This window comes from Grus americana, chromosome 4 (genome assembly GCF_028858705.1).
Source record: "Grus americana isolate bGruAme1 chromosome 4, bGruAme1.mat, whole genome shotgun sequence".
In the NCBI taxonomy this organism is placed as follows: Eukaryota; Metazoa; Chordata; class Aves; order Gruiformes; family Gruidae; genus Grus; species Grus americana.
Window position 1 is genome coordinate 76,997,594 of NC_072855.1, and position 17,941 is coordinate 77,015,534.

At 36.6% G+C, this 17,941-nt stretch overlaps 1 protein-coding gene across 2 annotated transcripts in view; it reads left to right on the forward strand.

Annotated features, from left to right (window-relative positions):
• Window positions 1–16,218, forward strand: part of PRDM5 (PR/SET domain 5) — a 79,735-nt gene extending 63,517 nt beyond the window's left edge. For both annotated transcript variants that reach the window (XM_054823823.1, XM_054823824.1), the window contains exons 15-16: window positions 10,110–10,214; window positions 15,636–16,218. In XM_054823823.1, the coding sequence (XP_054679798.1) occupies window positions 10,110–10,214; window positions 15,636–15,800 (270 nt within the window). In that variant the 3' untranslated portion in view covers window positions 15,801–16,218. The remainder of the gene's footprint in view (window positions 1–10,109; window positions 10,215–15,635) is intronic.
• Window positions 16,219–17,941: the final 1,723 nt, after the last annotated feature.

Here is a 17,941-nt window from a genome sequence, read left to right on the forward strand (position 1 = left end):
AGAATAGACCATTAGAGCCTGTAATGATGTATCTCCATTGACTATAGTGTTATATACCAAGTGATGATTTCTTCCAAAATGCGTGCTCATGAGTGAGGTTAGAGAACTTTATAAACATTATCTTCATTGTTTAAAAGCTGTAAATTAACTGATAGCAGTTATTTAGAGCAGGATTGCATATTCTGCGGTCCTAGCAAATGCAGTGGTTCAGTGGAGGAAAGCTGTGTAATTTTTCTCCATAATTGTATTTTTTTTTTTAGTTGTATACATTAGTTCTGATTACCTACGCAGTGCAGATAATAAAGTGCTCAGATATGTTAACAATTAAAAAAAAAAGTAATTTCAAAGTAGAGATTTTTAATGGCACAGAATGGAAAACTTAGTCTGCTTTCTTGGGATGTTTCTTGCTCGTAGCTATACTCTGAAAAATAATTCTGTGCCTTAGTAGAGAATTTGCTGTTCTATTTTTGTTTGGCTGCTTCCTACTACCTTTTCTATGTAACTTTTTGCTTACATATACTCTGATACATCATCATACTTTGTCTCTGGTATATGTAAGCAAAAAAAAAAAAAAATCTTTGGAATTTGCAGGCTGGCTCCAAAATGCTTCTATAAAATTGGACTGAAAGAAAAACTGAGGACTTTAATGTTGAAACAGGAGGAAGAAGATAAAAGTAGTGTGTTGAGAGAAGAAAAAAAAAATCTAGAAAGATATTATCCAGGAAACAAACAAAAAAACCCCTTTCAGTAGAGAAAACAGCTCTTTAGTATGTAGGTTATGTGGTTACTGCCTGAGGTGTTCTCTGTCTTCCTTTTTCCTACCATTTCATTCTCAAGCAGGTGCATGCTACTTGGTGGAGAAAAAGGTGGGAATTCTCCAGTACTCTTGCTCATTTAGTCAGATTCTCTCCTTACTCTGTTTTGTAGAAGTGATTAAGAGTTACGGATATTAGGATGGTTTACTTTATGAGATTGATAGCCTAGAATATTTGTATGTAATACTGATAGTTGAATTTCCAGCTTTGAGCATTTCAGATCTTTAGATCCGGATCTTTAGAACAATATAAGCTGAACTGAAAATTCTGAGCTAATGACATCTAAGTCCTTTTTGAAGCAAATGCACACAGTCACGTTTTAGCACCTCTGTGGTGTTCATGGTAGTCGTGGTCAAATTCTTCACTCTGGAAACCAGAGACTATGTGTATGCTAACAAGTAGTACAATGCAGTAGTAGGTATGTAAAGTGAAACAGTTGATGCTGAGGACCTGATGTTTATCTTGTATATGTTTCAACGATTTTAGTGCAGATTTTGTGTAGTCTGGTCCTCTGGACTGAATGCACAATAGCGCTCCGTGGAATGCATTAAACCTTCTGGTTTCATTTTGTCCAAAAGGAATCCAGGTTGTGCAGTCCAAAACATTTTGGAAGTGTGCACCAAAGCACAGTAACAGGACATTTGGGAAGTGTGCTTCACAAGCACACACCTGATGTAAATATAAACACTAAAGGAGATGTATTCTAACTGTACTATGTAAGAACTTTTCCAGTGAAAAAAGATTATACCTGTGCTGAAATAGCTTGAAACCCCTCAGCATGATACTAATTCACTATAACTTGTTCTGTGATCCTAGGCCATTTAAACAAAGACAAAACCAAAGATTAGCAAATAAAAAATGTAGCGTGTTTGCCAATGTTTATTTTTGTCAGTTCTGAGAACAAGAAAAGTCACACTTTGAAATTTCTCTCTTCAGGCATCTGATGTGTTGACTTTTCAAAAGATTGTAAGGATGTTGGCTATTCCTTTTCTTATCCTTTCCTACACTACACATACATTTTGTTTTGAAATTTATTCTTGCATGCAAAATAATTAATCAAAGAATAAATAAAAAGATGTATAAATCCAGAAGGTATTCTTATATCAACTAAACCTAGCAATGTGGAAATAAATGTAATCGTAGCACTCTTCCTTAAGGGCTGTTCTTGTCAATATCTTGTAAAAAGAGTCTGGTCTTTTGGCCAGAAAAATTGTAAAGTAGCTTAAAAGTAATAATATGACATTCAACAAGGAAAATGTCGTTGTAGAGATTAAATCTAGATATATTTTACCAGTGGGATTAAATGCCAAACCTGATCCTGTGGATCAGGGAAGGCTGCTGGAAAAATCATTGTAGAAAGTTGATTAAGGTCTGGCAGCTGCTAAACTGAGTACAGCCTGGGTGGCCACAGGTTTCAGCTCAAACTCTGGAGTAAACAGAGAAGGTAAGCCAAACCCCCTATCGACAATGTAAGGAGAAGAAAATACCAACCACCTAATAGTAAAATGTCACCCGAGTACTGATTATTTCTATGAAAGTAAATGTGTTTAGTTTATGGTTGTGTTTTGGGTTTTTTTCTTCTTAAGAAGATGACATATAACAGCCTACGAAAAAATAAATGAGGAACTCATTGAAGTTCTTGATAAAATGAATTTCCTCAAAGCTGATATGGTCTGTAAATACATCCATACTTCCAACCTTCACAGTGCAGTAAACTTCAGCTCTTTCCTAAGGCTTTATTCAGTGCCTGACATAACATTACATAGTTTGAGCTTAAACGTGTAGAGAAATTATTGTATGTTACTGCAATACAATTGTTAATGTTTGGAAATATGATCATTGATAGGTGCCCAGAGTTATTGTCACATCAAATTGATGTTTTCATTACTTTTGAAAGTGGTAGTTTTATGACAGTTTGTTTCAGTTAAATACATGGCAAATCAGAAAGGTTAGAAGCCATTTGCAAATGCTTTTTCATAACTTGGTTTGAATATTTCATATTTATACTTCGAAGGCATAACAGAAAAATATAATTTTTATAGCTTGTTTGAAAGTGTGATTTCTGGTAGTTGGAAGGCTGCTGGCTCTAATGCTCAAATTGTATGTTTCTGAGGTAATATTTAAAAATTAGAGAAATTACAATGTATTAGTAGGTACATTTCTCTGTTTCATGCATAAGTGCCTGCTATTTAAAACTGCACTAATCTTTAAGTGTGTTTAAACGAGCACCTAATGTTCAGAGATTGTACCGTAAGAAATACAGCAAATTAAGTGATAGGCATATTTTTCTAACTCTGCAACTAACTTTATTTGTCCACACTTGAAATGTTAGCCAGTGTGTATGTTTTTATATATATGTGTGTACACACACAGATATATATATACACACACACACACATATATATATATATATATATGGTGCATGGAACTGATCAATAGATTGCAGTTGATGTTACATAGCTTCTGGACACTTAAGCTATCAGTACTCACAATATTTGTCTCCTGTTCTTTCTTGTTCATTTGAAGCTGGGCAGCTTGGATACTGTTAGCAGTGTAGCCTCAAAATTGCAAGGATTGGTGTGATCTAGTGGCCTGAGTATCTGATATGATTTGAAGTCAACTCTTGAACTCCTTAATCTCACAGTTAATTTGTTAGTGGTGGCTGAGAGTATTAGTCTGAAGCTTTTATGAATATGTGTACCTGGGCTGCTGTCATTTAAGTGGCTTCAATGTAGAAATATCCTTAGAAGTTAAGGACCCAAGGCCTGACACAGTATGTGTGAGAGTTAGCCAACCTTGAGTTAATTCTGAGTTGTATTTATGAATTTCATGGGAATAGGTATAAGTCATGATAGGTATAGAAGCTAGGCAGCCTCCTGTTGAGGTTTTCTCTTCAACTCCATGTTTCAGCTTACTGCTGAGACAGTACAAGAAAACCATTCTCATCCAGAAAGACTGAGTTAACAGTCTTTCCAAGGCACTCATTTGGAATTTTACACAACCCTCTATATTCTTTTTTTTTTAACCCAGAGGAATATTAAAATAATAATTAAAAAAAAAGCAAGAACAATATTGACAATTGTGGCATAATTTCACTTGTGTATTTCCCAGGAAATGTTTGGGCTTAAAGTTTTTTTTTAAAAAAGTCATGTGTTCTAGAAACAGCATACCATGCTATTGCCAAAAAAAAAAAAAAAATTACATTGGGTACTAAATATAGTCCTCTATGCACATGACAGTGTGTAATGAAATAATATGAGGTGTTGATTGAATTTTGAATTTTTTTCAGTATTAGATTTTCTCTGTATTTCCTTATTGGTGAGACACAAGTGAGTACACAAACATCTGTCTGAGGATGATGACTTTGCCAGTGCTGTGGTTTCCTTGCCTGTGGAATCTGTGTTTGTATACAGAACATAGAAGGTTTGAATCCCACTGCGCGTATATTTTCACACTCTTTTTTTATGTAATGTTGACTGATTATTGTCTTTTCCTTGTAGAGTGAAAATATTTTTGGTTTTTTTTATATTGATACTGTTCTTTTTCCAAGAGAAGATCAGCATCTATTGAATTTTCTTCATGGCTGATTAAATAAACCCTCCTTCACTATATCTTAGCGGAAGAAATTACTTGAGCAGTTTAAAAAAACCAAAGAAATAAAAACTTTACAGATTGTAGGTAGCAAATAGGCAGAAATACTATGGAAAATGGGAAGTTAATGGTATACTGAAGTCCAACTAATTGCGTATACTAGAGCTTTTGAATAAATACACCTTTTTTTCTTCTGGCAGGCATTTCAGTGAAGACTCATGTTTTTATTTTCATTATAAATTTTATTGCCAGAATTCCAGATTTTTTTTTCCAAAACCCCCAAAACTGAATTAATTGAGATGTTTTTAACAAAAACATCAGTAACTTCTAATAAAAGTGACTTTTTTGTTTAAATTTGCTGAAATTCTTTCGCAATTGTTTTCTGTGCCTGCTCTAGTTATTGGAAATATTTTTTAAAGGATTTTACTTCTCAACTGAGTAGATGTGTACTTGTAAAGTGATTGTTTATTGAGTTTTAATCGTTATTTAATCTACTACTTCTGTAGAGTTGTAAATTCTCAGCAGCTTTTGTCTTCCTGTGTCAACATTACTTTACTAATGTAATGCAAGTCTCATAGTTGAAGTAGCAAGTGGTTCACCCACAGAGGCCTGTAACTCCTAAAAACCTTCCAGTTACTAAGAGAGCATCTTGTTAGTTCTTGCACATTTTTTACACTTAAATACAAAACTGGACTCCATTAACTCACACCATCTGTGATCTTAAGTGACTTAGCCTCTCTCTCAACAGGGGATGTGTTGCTAGTGGTGATGACCTAGCAGAAAGTATCACTGATGTTTTTTTCCTGACATTAATCAGCTTAGGGTTTTGGTGGTTGGTTTTTTTTTTTTTTTAGGGATGAAATGTAACTGAACATCAACTACATAAGCCACTCTTGTTTCAGAAGGCACTTTACTGTCCTACTGCACTATACCTCAATTTCCACCCCTTTGATTAAGGTGAAAGCTGGTCTTTTAAAAAGAATTGAGCAATACATTGCATGTCACCATTTCATTGGTAGCGAAACTACCCATCGCTCTTCTTAAATGTAGAAAAACCCTGTGCATTGGCATGGGAATTTGCTGAGGCTCAAAGGTCTGTTACCACAGCTGCTGTCTAACAGGTTTTCTTGTAAAGAACAACTCACTTGGGCTGGCCCTCAGCATGGTCTGGCACAATCTGTGAGGAGTTTCTAGACCAAGCAGAAAGATCCATCCGATTCTCTAGGACTTCTGTTACTCATTCATCACTGTTCTGCTTAACTTCTGGTAGAAGTTTGCTGTTAGTGAGGCCGTAAGGTAGGTTGCTGGTTGCTTATGGGCATGCATTGTGAACCTCATGTTAGGCTGCCTTGGGTCAGAGTCTTTTCCAGGCCCCCGAGATCATGCTTTTCAGGCTCTTGTAGACCTGAACCTTCAGTTCACGTTCCAGTGGGGAATTTAACAGGATGATACCTGTTCTAGTCACCGTCTTTGATACGTGCCATGTACAACTGGCTGAAGAGCTCTTGAGTGTGGTTTGAGGGACGCATCAGCATTAATAATTAGTAATAATTGAAACAAAGTGTTACTGGTATTAGGAAAAGGTTTAAAACACACAGAGCAAAGAGTTTATGTGAAATATGCAGGTGTCTTAAACATAACCTCATTCCCTCAATGCCTAAGGTACCCTTTAGATAATGCTTCCTGAAGTCTGTATTTGTCACTGTCCTCCTGGTTTGTAAGCAGATAACACCACTATCTTTTTCTGCATTCTCAGGTTGGTAAAGCTATAGGATTTTCAGGATTCTGTTTGAAAGGTCAGCTCTTGGTAGCTGCAAGCCTGACCAGTGTATTTTAATGTAATGGCTGGTCATGTTTGTTCATTCTAGGCCACATTTTTTCATCCTTGCTGATTTTTTCAAACCAAATTTTTTACCAACCCAGTGTTCAAGTGATAATGAAAATACATATAGCAGCAAATGATATTTATTAAGAGTAATGAGCTCATGTTATAATTCTACATTCAGATTAGAAAATTTATTTGGAGATACTCCTACCAAAGTCATTCATGTTTTACCTGTGTAATCAATTTTACCAGTTTTACAAAAACAACCATATACACTAGTATTAAGCTGATATACATAATGTATTTATATTTCTTAAGGGAGATACAGTCAACTACAGCAGCAGTTAGCAGTTCAAATATTCTGCATTTAAGTATTTCCATCTGCCATGGTTGCAGGATACTCTGTACACATGTTCTCTCAATCTGTTAAAGGTGGTGTCTGATGGCCTTGAGAATTTGTCATGTTCTGATGTCTTTCTAATGTGAAGCACAATTTTCATAGAATCCAAGGTAGTCATTTATGATTTGGCTATCCACAGACAGATAAAGTGTGCATTGCAGGCATTACTTTATTTGCCATAGCTGTTAAAATGTTGACTTCCTCTCAGTTTTAATGTAGTGAAGTAAAAATTATCAGAGACGGGAGCTTCTAAGTTGGCATACCAGTCTTACAGCGAAGCACCTTCCAGAATAGCAAGTCCCATTTGGGCTGTCCTTGGCCTTTCTTTGTCTAGAGGCAGGAATCTACACAGATCTTCCTGATCTACATATTTCTGTTTATACCTGATGTACTTAAATCACTTCAGTATCAGCTACATCCTGTCTCTCACTCTCCCTGCTCCCTTCCTCATTTATATCATCAGTAAAAGAAAACACATGTAATCCTTTGGCTTTGCTGCCACCATAGCCATGGCCTGGCAGATGCTTTTTGAACAGAGAGTGGATTTATAGTACTAGCAGTTGCTCACTCCTCTGAAGTCAGACTTGTATGATCTTCCCAATGACCTCCTGTTTTGTTGACAGTTAGCAGGTTTTTCCCTTTGCTTGATGTTTTAAATTTGTCCAGCTTTCTTCTAATCTCATTGTTGATCCGTGTTGTCCTTTTGTGGTGGCATTAACTTTCTTTCAGACTTACTGCTGTGTTTTTTATCTATTTTCTTTCTGTACAGGTTTAGAGCAGTGGTGGTTATGCCAAGCCAACATCATCTTTTCCATGTTACAAATGTTGCCTTCTCCAAGTATTGTGCAATGGAAATTCGATATGAGGGGAAGAAGGGGGAGAGAGAAAAGAAAAAGCACAGAATGTTTTGAAGAAATTGGTCTCTGAGAACAATGTAATCTTCAAAACCAACAAAAATCCTTTTTCTCTGGACAGAACCTTAGGGCCAAGTTTTGCTCTGGACAACACTACCAATTGTACTGAAAAGGACACAAATGTGAATGAAGGGCAGCTTAGCTTAGGGCAGAGGGGGCTGGTGTGAATCAGAATTGTCTGCTGAAGTCACTGGAATATGCAGATGTAAGGAATCTAAAATTAGATCAAAGACAACTTTGGATATGTTTCATGCACTACATATGTGAATTTGAATACTAATGCCAAGGGGATGGTTAGATGTCCCCTTTTTTGCTGTAGAGAATAATACAAATAGCCAAACATAACCTTGAGGAAGCTACTACAGCCCAGGTTTGTGACTTCAGCTTCTCAGAGTTTGTAATGTCTCTTTCTCCAGAATGGAATCTTGAAGTCTAACTCTGAAATGAGTAAGATAATAGAGTTAACTCTTCAGATACCTGAAGAGCAAGATGATAAAAAGTGAGCAAGTACATCTGGTACAGTTTGCAATAATGAATGTTTTCATAGGTGTTTAAGACATACACATCATGTACTTTACTTTGCACTTTCTGTCGAACAACCTACACAGAGAAAGGCTGTTTTCAGAGAACTCACGGAAAATGTGGTTTATGTTAACCACAATGCAAAACCAATTAAGGGAGTGTTGCAGAAACCTGCTTATCTTATGGCTTATTCATGCATTTCCTTAAAAATTACAGACCTGCTCCATGAAGTCTTTAGTCAGTCTAGCAAAATTCCCTGTGACATGAAGTTTTTGGTCTAGATGCCAATTTTTTTAAGATCAACTCAGATCTTTTGTGGGTAATTTGTTATGTTTTAGTCTATACTGAAGAATCATGGAAATTACAAAATGAAGCTAATGATGAAAAACACACAAAGACGATAAACGTGTGTAAGGAGAATCTTGCAAGAAAAGCTCATTAGTGGCTTCCCTTTAGGCCTGTTTGATTATATGCAGCTGGGTACCATGTACCAGTAGAAAAATTTATCTTGCATCATACTGAAATGTACTTTATCTCATGATTTACTCATATCTGAAATTGAAATGGCTGGAGAAACACTTTTCCCTGCGTACATATCTTATGACCTGGTTTTGGTGAGCTAAAGGATTCCTGCCACTGTAAGTTGGGGTGTTACTGTCTATGACGCTGCCTTGTCCCAGAAACATCATGGGAGGGTGCTCCAAAATGAAGAACCCAGTCTTCATCCCCCCAGATCTCTGTACCTGCAAAGAGCTGCCCTAAAGGGAGAGCTGAGACGTACCCAGAACAACACTGATTTTTAGTCTGTTGTATTACACATACGGTTTATGCCAAGTACCTGGCAGGATTCAGCAATATCTGGAGACATGATTGTCCTCTACATACTGAGAACAGGCCTTCAATAACCAGAGAATTTCTTCACTTTGTAGCTTCAACACCTAATCTGAGTTGTTCCTTCTTACTTATCCTTGGATCCCACATTATCTCCCAAAAGACCATTAAGATTACTGCCTATTATTTGTTAAGTCATAGACTTAGCATTTTTATTGCCTATTGATTTTCAATCTTTGTTTTCAGTTTAAATTCAGAAAAATTTTTTACTTTACCAAAAATACCCATCTTTAGAACTTAAGCAATACAGAATTAGGGACCACAGAAAAAAGTAGAATGAGAGTGAAAGAAGTAAAATGGTTTGATTCAAAAATAAAGGTGCCTCTAGAGCATCAAAATTTTAATGAGGCAATGTGCAGTGCCATAATACTAACCTTACATGTAATTGATTTATTTAAATTTTGTTTTCCATACAGTTCTTTTGTAACTTTAGTGGAATAAAGGAGGAATTACACCTTATATAAATTTGTGTATTAAGGAAGAACTTCAGAGAAGAAAATCTTTATATAAGTGGTTTTCCGTACATGTCTCTTAATTATTTAATGGAGGTCAGTGAGCTTGCAACTTTTATAACATCATGTGTTACAGTAGCTGCTAACCAATAGTTCTAATAAAAATACAGATGGCTTGGTTGCCATCTGCATTTCTTTTGAGATTCTGCAATGAATATGTGATTAACCTTCTGTCACCACTTCCCAAAATAAGTTTTTTCTCTACCACAAGGTTTCCTTGTACCCCCTCTTCCTTTCTTCACATCTCCCCTTGCTTGCGAACCTGCTAACAAACCTGAGGTTTTTATAGACATCTTACTTGTCGTTATGCTTTAAGCTTTTGTGGAGGATAAAAGAAAGTACATCTGAATTTTATGTTGCTGCACCTTTCACTTTACGAAAAACAGACTCCCAAAATGGCTGGGTTTGAAAGACTGGAACAGATAATTAATTCATAAGTGGGTGTTGAAGTGGAAACTGTCAGGCCACAGCTTTCCCAGCTTTCACTTAATCATTTGAAAGTCGTTTTCTGTTGTTTTCACTGACTGTAATCCCTTAGAGAGAATATAAAACTTGCACCATCCAGCATGGAATTCCACTCCTTTAATGACTTGGGCTCTGCGTTGACTCACTTTCACTCACTGTTGTCATTTCATACAGGAAAAGCCATACCAGTGTTCAGAGTGTAACAAGGCTTTCAGTCAAAAGCGAGGCTTGGATGAGCACATGAGAACCCACACCGGAGAGAAGCCGTTTCAGTGTGATGTGAGTTGATTTATCCCTTTGTCTTCTTGACTTCAGTGCAGCAGCAGGACTTAATTGCAATGAGACTATGGCCTTGCACCTATTGGCTGTGGCATAAAGTTACACTTCATATGATCTTTGATTGCCTAACTAATGAAAGACCATTCAGGGAATTTATGTACCCTCTTCAGTTGCCAAGAGCGTTGCACACCCTTTTATTTTATGGTTCTGGATCCCTTAAGAGTTATTTTCACCATTATTAAGGCAATTTGGATGTTGCAAGTTACAAATTCATGCTGGTTGGGTTCCTGTATAAATTGTATGACAGGTTAATAGTTGGAGATTAGTTTATACAGGAAAAGGTATTTATTTCATTACATGGAATCTGAATGCTTCTGATGTTGTTGAATGACACAAATATGAATTCAGAATTTCCAATTTCTGTTTCGTGAAATCTGGTCTGATATTTTCAACGTCTGCTCATAGTTTTGGTTTTTTTTCTGTTCCGTGAGGAAATTGCAGATGCTGTGTATGCTTGCAGTGCTGAAATGTAGCATATTTTATTACACTTCATAGATCCCTCTCAAGTTCCTTTCATTCAGCATACCCCATCCTGTATACAACATATCTCATAGCTTTTAGAAGATAGGTGTGGCTGCTGAATGTGCAGAAACTGTTGGAAAATAATGTCATTCAAAATTGTCAAATGCCAGAATTTAAGTTGTTGCTTGAGGATTTAGAGAAGGGCATCAGAATAGAGTATAGAATTAGTACAGGTGCTTTGTTTTGTGATATTAACTCTTAATGAACTAGTCACAGAGGCACCACCAGCTTTCACTTATATCCCAGGTGACTCAGTTTGAACAGTTGTAAATTTGTTCATATATTTCTAAAATTAGATGCAAAATCAGAATAATCACTTGGCATGACAGTCACAAGGGTCTATTAATTGATCTGGCTTTTAATAAATAACCTGTAACATTTCATTGCAGATAAAATGTAATTTAATGAAAAATTTCAGCTACAATATTTTGCTGATGTCTACAAGTCAGGAGATTTGCTGTATTCTTTTGGGATAATCTCAGCCTTGCTTTATATAGTACCTTGAGGAGTTCTCTAATTCCAAATCATTGTCAATAACTTTTTCAGTTTTCAGATTGTTATATTGTTTATCAGCTATTGGCTAGCTTGCAGTGTAATTGCAATTTTTTCCACGCGGTGGATCCAAGATTCACTGGTCTTGGATTCACAGTGTTCTTTTTCAGACCAATTTGGGGTGGTGGTTATATTTGATTCTTTTTACTTTCTTTAATTGAAAATAGGAGCTGTATAAAAATACACTTTCCTGCTTCAACTGTTCCTTCAGCTTTCCTCATTAATTAGATAGAACTGTATTTTCCCAAATCATAGTGTTTCTAGAAACAGCTGTAATCTGTGTCTAGTCCTAGTCCTTCTCTGAGAATTTTTGTGTACGTTCATTTAGTGGAGATTTTTTTTAATACTTATTGCTTCAGCACTGGTCTTTTGCCAGCTGCACATTGCAGAGGTTGCTGACTTTTTGGGGTTTGGACATAAACAACAGTTGCCTCTACTATTCATTCATACACTCTTCAGTTGCCCAGGTGCCTACCATGGTGTGGCTGGCTAATGCACACTTGGAGGGTGTTGAAAGTTTTGCTTTCAATAGTTACTCCTTATTTCATCTGGACTCCACTTTGGTGGATGCTGGGGACATAGTAAATGTCACCCAGAGCAGACCATTCCTCCAGAGCTGTCTCGCACATTGCATATTACCAGATGGTTCAGCAGAAGTTACAGGAAAACCAGTAGTGGACAGTTACAGAAAAATGTACCTACGGGAGACATTTATTGTTGGTTCCCCGAAACTAAAGATTGCTTTTTATGCTCAAACATTCTCACCTACAATTTTTTGTCCTGCTAAAGACAGTTGTAGAAGTTCTTACTATTTTTCTTATAATGCCTTGAGTGGTAATTTATGGCAACAACTTCCACAAATTCTTAACTGTGGAAAGAGATTTAGGGGAGAGGAGAGTGTGTCGGGTTACTGCAATGGAATTTCAGTAACTGTCTTTTAGTTCTTTCATTAACAAAAAGGGTTAATAGCTATTCTGTTCATTGCTTTCTGTACAAGTGCCATGTTCCGTCCTAGTCAACTTCTCTGAAGTTGTTTCTCCTTCCAACACTTTGCATGACAACTTCTCACGTTCATAATAATTTTTGTTACTATTTTCTGGATTTTTTCTCCATTTCCATTGTATGTTTTAAGGGGTGAAGGCATCCCTTACTCATTAAAGTAATTGGAAAAGTCTGTAAGTCCACTGCCCAGACCCAATAAGAATCCTTTAAAGGTGAAAACCAGACTGTGTCTTCAATGATTAATGCATATTCATAAATGTAATCATACATGAAGCCACACTGAAAGACAAAAGTCTTAAGAGGATTGACACGTTTGGTCCTGTTTCCTATCTGGCATTAGAAGCGGTCATAGAAACTATTCAGCTCTTTCTTCTAAAAACATATTAACGTTTGCTGTCAGAACTTTCTTTGTTTCTTAGTACCATTGGCATTTACAAACAGGAGTTGCCTTCAGTGCCAAAGAACTGAAGAAAGCTTTTGGCTATTGAAAAATGGCTATTTTAGGGGCTCAAGAGTAGGCTTCACTTGACAGCGCACCTCTCCCGACCCAATATAAACTATTACATACCAATTTTTTTAGACTGCATTTTTGCTTTAAATATAGTTTTCTTCCAGAATTAGAGATAAAAGCCATGTCTTCTCTTCTTCTCTCACTCTCAGGCATATGGAACAGACATTACAGTGCAGAATTGGGCTACATGTAAAAGTAATCCTTGTACCCTGTTCAATGAAGATGCTACAGTTTATTTATGTGGCTATTTCTGTGTCTTATCAGTCCACAAAAGCATTTTCAGAACTTACTGTTAATGACTCAAAGCTCTCACATCCCACTGATAGTAGTGGAAACTGAATATTCCCATTTTAAGGTGAAAATTCTATTGTATATCACATGGGAAAGTGAAAATAACTGAAATATGGAAATACAAAACATATTTTTTTTCCCCAATATATTAGATTTCTGTCCTCTGAAGAACAGCCTGTTTTTCACTGGAAGGCCAGTTGAACTTCAGTTGCTTCAGAGACAACAGATTATTCTTTGTTGGTAGAAAGGTCATGTACTGCTGGTCCTGGTTTCTTTCCTCTACAGTATTTCCCTCCACTCTGCCTTTAGTTGACCCTACACTTACTTTCAAATGTCAGTCTCTTCCATCCTCCCTACTCTATCAAAACTTTGATCATTTTGAAGAGATTGATTAGAGTTCAAGTGCACACTAGAAGCATGGTTGTAAATCTATAACATGTCAGTCTTGCTTATAAAATTGAAATACAAAGCAAACACTTAAAAAAACCTGGAAAAAAAACTGAAAAACTGTTATGCATAAGTACAGCACAAGATTTATCATATCTTTAAGTAATGATCCTGCGTGTTCCGTGGTTTTTTTGGGTTTGGGTTTTGGTTTGGTTTTTTTTTGGAAGAAGTTAGGTAGTAGAACATGCTAGAGCCTTGAAGGAACAGCTGGACACATTATACTAGTTGTTACATGAGCATTATAAATGAAAAAAAAAAAAAGTACTTTAAGACTGTGTTACAAGCTAGTTACTTTAAAAATGAAGAGGAGTGTGTAAGATGCATAGAACACATACGTATCTTGTATGTGTGTATATCCTTGATCTGCTTCCTGGCTTTCAAGAAACATGTTGTGTTTAGAAGTATATGATACTTTTAACATGTTGAGACTTGTGAGCAAGCATGATGGTTATGATTAGATAAATGTTTTGAGGTCACTTTGTGTCTTCTGTCGAAGAGGAAAAGAAAATGGTATTTCGCAAAAGCAGTATTAAGACCTGACCAGTGGATGCTGTTAAGTGACGTTTGCTGTCACATAACAAAAGGGTCACTGTTGCTTGGGTCTGAAAGAGGTAATTATACATCGAGGGGAAAAAGTTGGAGAGTTACAGCTGCTGTATAAAAGTCCTCAGTATTACATCATGTCATAAATTCAAAAATGTTCCATTGCAACAGCACATGCAGTGTTTTTGTCTGGCGAAAAATTATTTTGGGTACCAAACTTGCCCTCAGCAGTTGCCCTTTTTATGGTCGTTGTATGGTTTTGCCTTAATTGGCATAAAATACATATACTGCAGGTCAAGATTATCTACTTTGATAGTCAGTTCTATTTGTCTGTCTCTGTTTCAAAAGGAAGCAGTAATCATTCAGCATTTTCATTGCTAGTTTGATATCAATATGAATTTAAAATTTTGTTTTTCTAAAGAGGGATTGTTCTGGGTTCTCTTAGTTTCCTCTGCATGGAAGACATTTTTGGAAGGTTCTGGAACCTGCAATTCTAAGATTGCAACCCTATGGATGTTCAGTCGTCTTTAATTATATGAGTCCTGCCTATTTCATTTGTCAAATCAGGAGCATACTTTCTAATTTTTTTTTTTCTTTCTGGGAAATTCATGCATACAATATGTACCTGGATGGAGGGTGAATATGACCATGTACCTGCACGATTTCAATTAACTTGATGTCTTGCCTACAGATTCTTAACTTTTCATTCTAATTGCTCTTGACTGAACTTGTTCTTAACCTTTCATTTTGACTTCAGTACAGGAATGGTTATAAGAAGTGATGGTTTTAGATGGCAGAGTCCCTCATCCCTCTATCCATTTATTCAAATGGCAGAATGAACCAGACTGCTTGGAGAACAGTGGAGGAAGGGAAGCAGCACACCAGATGATATAGGGAATGAATTGCACCTTCATTTGCAAGATGTCTTCTGTTTTCTTGGCCAGGCAGAGGAAGACTGGAACAATGAGGTTTCCTCTATAATAATTATTAACCTTTCTTGCAGTCTTCAGAGCCTCTTGTTTCTCAGTCGTCCCTCCTTGTAACTGAGTGATTTGAACTGATTTTTTAGGAACCCACAGATGTCATTCTGGAGATCAAGAACAAAATACTTCTTTTGAGGTCGAATTGACAGAGGCTTGTGATGTTTTGTCATAATTTTTGCTGCATCCCAGATAGAATATTAGGTTTTAAAAAAAACCCTGCAGTGTAACTGGGACGCCTTGGTGTGTTGATATTTTAAAGACAGAGTCCTTTTTCCTTCCCCACCCTGTGTCTGTGGTACCACTGTCAATGTATAACATTGAAAGATACCAGGCAGAGTAATAATCTTTAAAGTGCTCTCTGAAGGAGTTAATCTTCCAAAGACCAGCTCATTTGTTATCATTTATTGCAAGTATGTGTGGCTCTGGCCTCAGTGATGTAACATAAGGAGCTTTATGCGTGCTTGAAGTTTTAAGACAACTTTTGTCTTTGTCTTATCTTCACTGCCTTAGGTTTGTGATCTGTCCTTCAGCCTGAAGAAAATGCTGATCCGACACAAGCTGACTCACAACCCCAATCGACCGATGGCAGAATGCCAGCTTTGCCACAAGAAGTTTACAAGAAATGACTACCTCAAAGTGCACATGGAAAATGTACATGGAGAAACTGACAGCTAATTATGGCGTGGGTGAGAAGAATGGACCTCATGTTCCAAAGTGCTCCATTTGTACATGTACAAACTCCAGACTTCTCACCTGACTAGTAAGCATAGTCAGAAGAAACAACTGTAATGTGTTCACATGTTATTTTTCCCACTTTTTTTTTAATATACTAGTAGGATAAAAACCAAAGCCAGACATTCACCTGAAGTAAAACATAGCTTGAAAATAAAAAGTTGAAGATTACAGAACTTTGGGAAAATTATATCCTCATTTATAAAAAAAAAAAAAAAAAGAAATGCCAAAAAAAGCTTTAAGCAAACTTCACCTCTCAGTTACAGCCTTAGAAACTTAGATATTGGTGGCATTACCTGGAAATCCTGGACATTTGGAACTGAACTCGTGGCTGTCTGCAACTCTGTTTCTGTATCTAGGCTTTAAGGCTCCATTAAAATTCTTTAATTTGAAACCATTTGTCATTCTGATTGACTGCTGATTGCATCCAGGCATATTTTATTCAGATCTTAATTCTGCATTTTGTTGTAACATGATTTTATCTCATTTTATTTACAGCTTTTTAATTTCTAGATGAAACTCATTAACTTGAATTGGTTCTTGAGATGCCAAAATGTATGGGTACCGAAACTGTGGAAATCTGTCTTGTTAAGTATTTCTGTATGAGCATTGAGGAGGCTGTATTTCTTGTGGTTACTTGAAACAAAGCTGAAGTGAAAACTTGGAGCAGTTTAAGTACTATATTCATACTCATCATTGTGACTGGCAAGGCAAGTGGAAAGACATCTTAACAGAGTGGCTTGAGCAGCTACGGTTGCCTAGTTAACGTGCATTTGATTTCCTAGTGAACAGCTGGTCCCCAGAGTGTTTCTTCCTGCTGATTCAGATGCCCTGGTTTTCTTCATCACACTTAACTACCTTTGTTTTCTTAATTCTCTTAAGGAGTACTGGGAAAAATACTGCTTTACAACTAAGTAACAATCAAATTCTTCACCTTATCAGACTGAGTTGTTTACTGCAGTAAAATTCTTGAAAAGAGTTCCCACAGGCCTTCCTGTACCACAGCTAGATAGCCAAGAAATTTTTATCTACAAGGACAGTAAAACTGTAACCTCAGAGGGTGATTGCATGTGAAATTCCTGAGTTATCAACAGTTAATATTAAGGCTCTGTCCTTAGTAAACTCTTCATATTCATTTTGGACCTGTCATTGTTTTGTAAAATGAACTTGCACTGGGTCATCTTGCTTCTAGTTTTCATGGGAAAAGAATTCAGCTTCTTTGTGAACTGCAGCAGGGACCATTATGCTGAAATGAACAGCATAATTCGTTATCTCACAGTAGACTCTCTACTCAAATCTGTTAATCACATGGTAGATTTTCTACTTGGAAGAGCAAAAAAGAAATAGCAACAGTAGTATTGTTAGCAATGGAAATAGCTAGCCATAGAAGATGTTGATATATTTAGTGATTAACCCTTCCTTCCCTGCTAACACTTTGGATCCCATTCTTTTGCATGGACATCTGTATGTTACATGTTGAGTTTTGAGACCCAGCACTGGATCCCAATAGTAATCTTTTCCAAAGCCATTACTGTTCTTCAGAAAATAAGCAGAAGACACTTCATGTTTTTCTCAGAAGTTGAAGAAGGCATTGCACTAATAGGGGTAATTATAATTAGAGAGTCTATATCAAGGGTCTTAGTTTTTTCTAGGAAGCTTCCTGTTTTGCTGTGAGACAGTTTGTCTTCAACCTCCTTTCTTTTCTTTTGGAAGCCTAGAATGCTCCATGACATCAACTAACAAGTTTACAGGTGTCCTTCCCATTTACAAGGAAGTTGTACACTCAAGTTTACAGGTTCCCTTTCTTAACAAAACCAAGTCACTTAGTGCTAGCAATTCTAACAGATTTTATCAGGGACAGGCAAGAACAGCCACTGTTTCAGCATTATACAAAACTTCAAAGTGATGTCTACCCGTTTATTTCAAAGGTCCTTTGCTCGAGTTACATATGACTAGTTAGGCTTGAATGAGCCAGCTGCAAGGTTTCTGCAGGCAAAGGGGTAACCTTCAGTTATATCTGCAGATTTGAAACTTGAATCCAGTGTCCTAAAGGCTGATCTGAATTGAAAAAACAATAAAGCGTA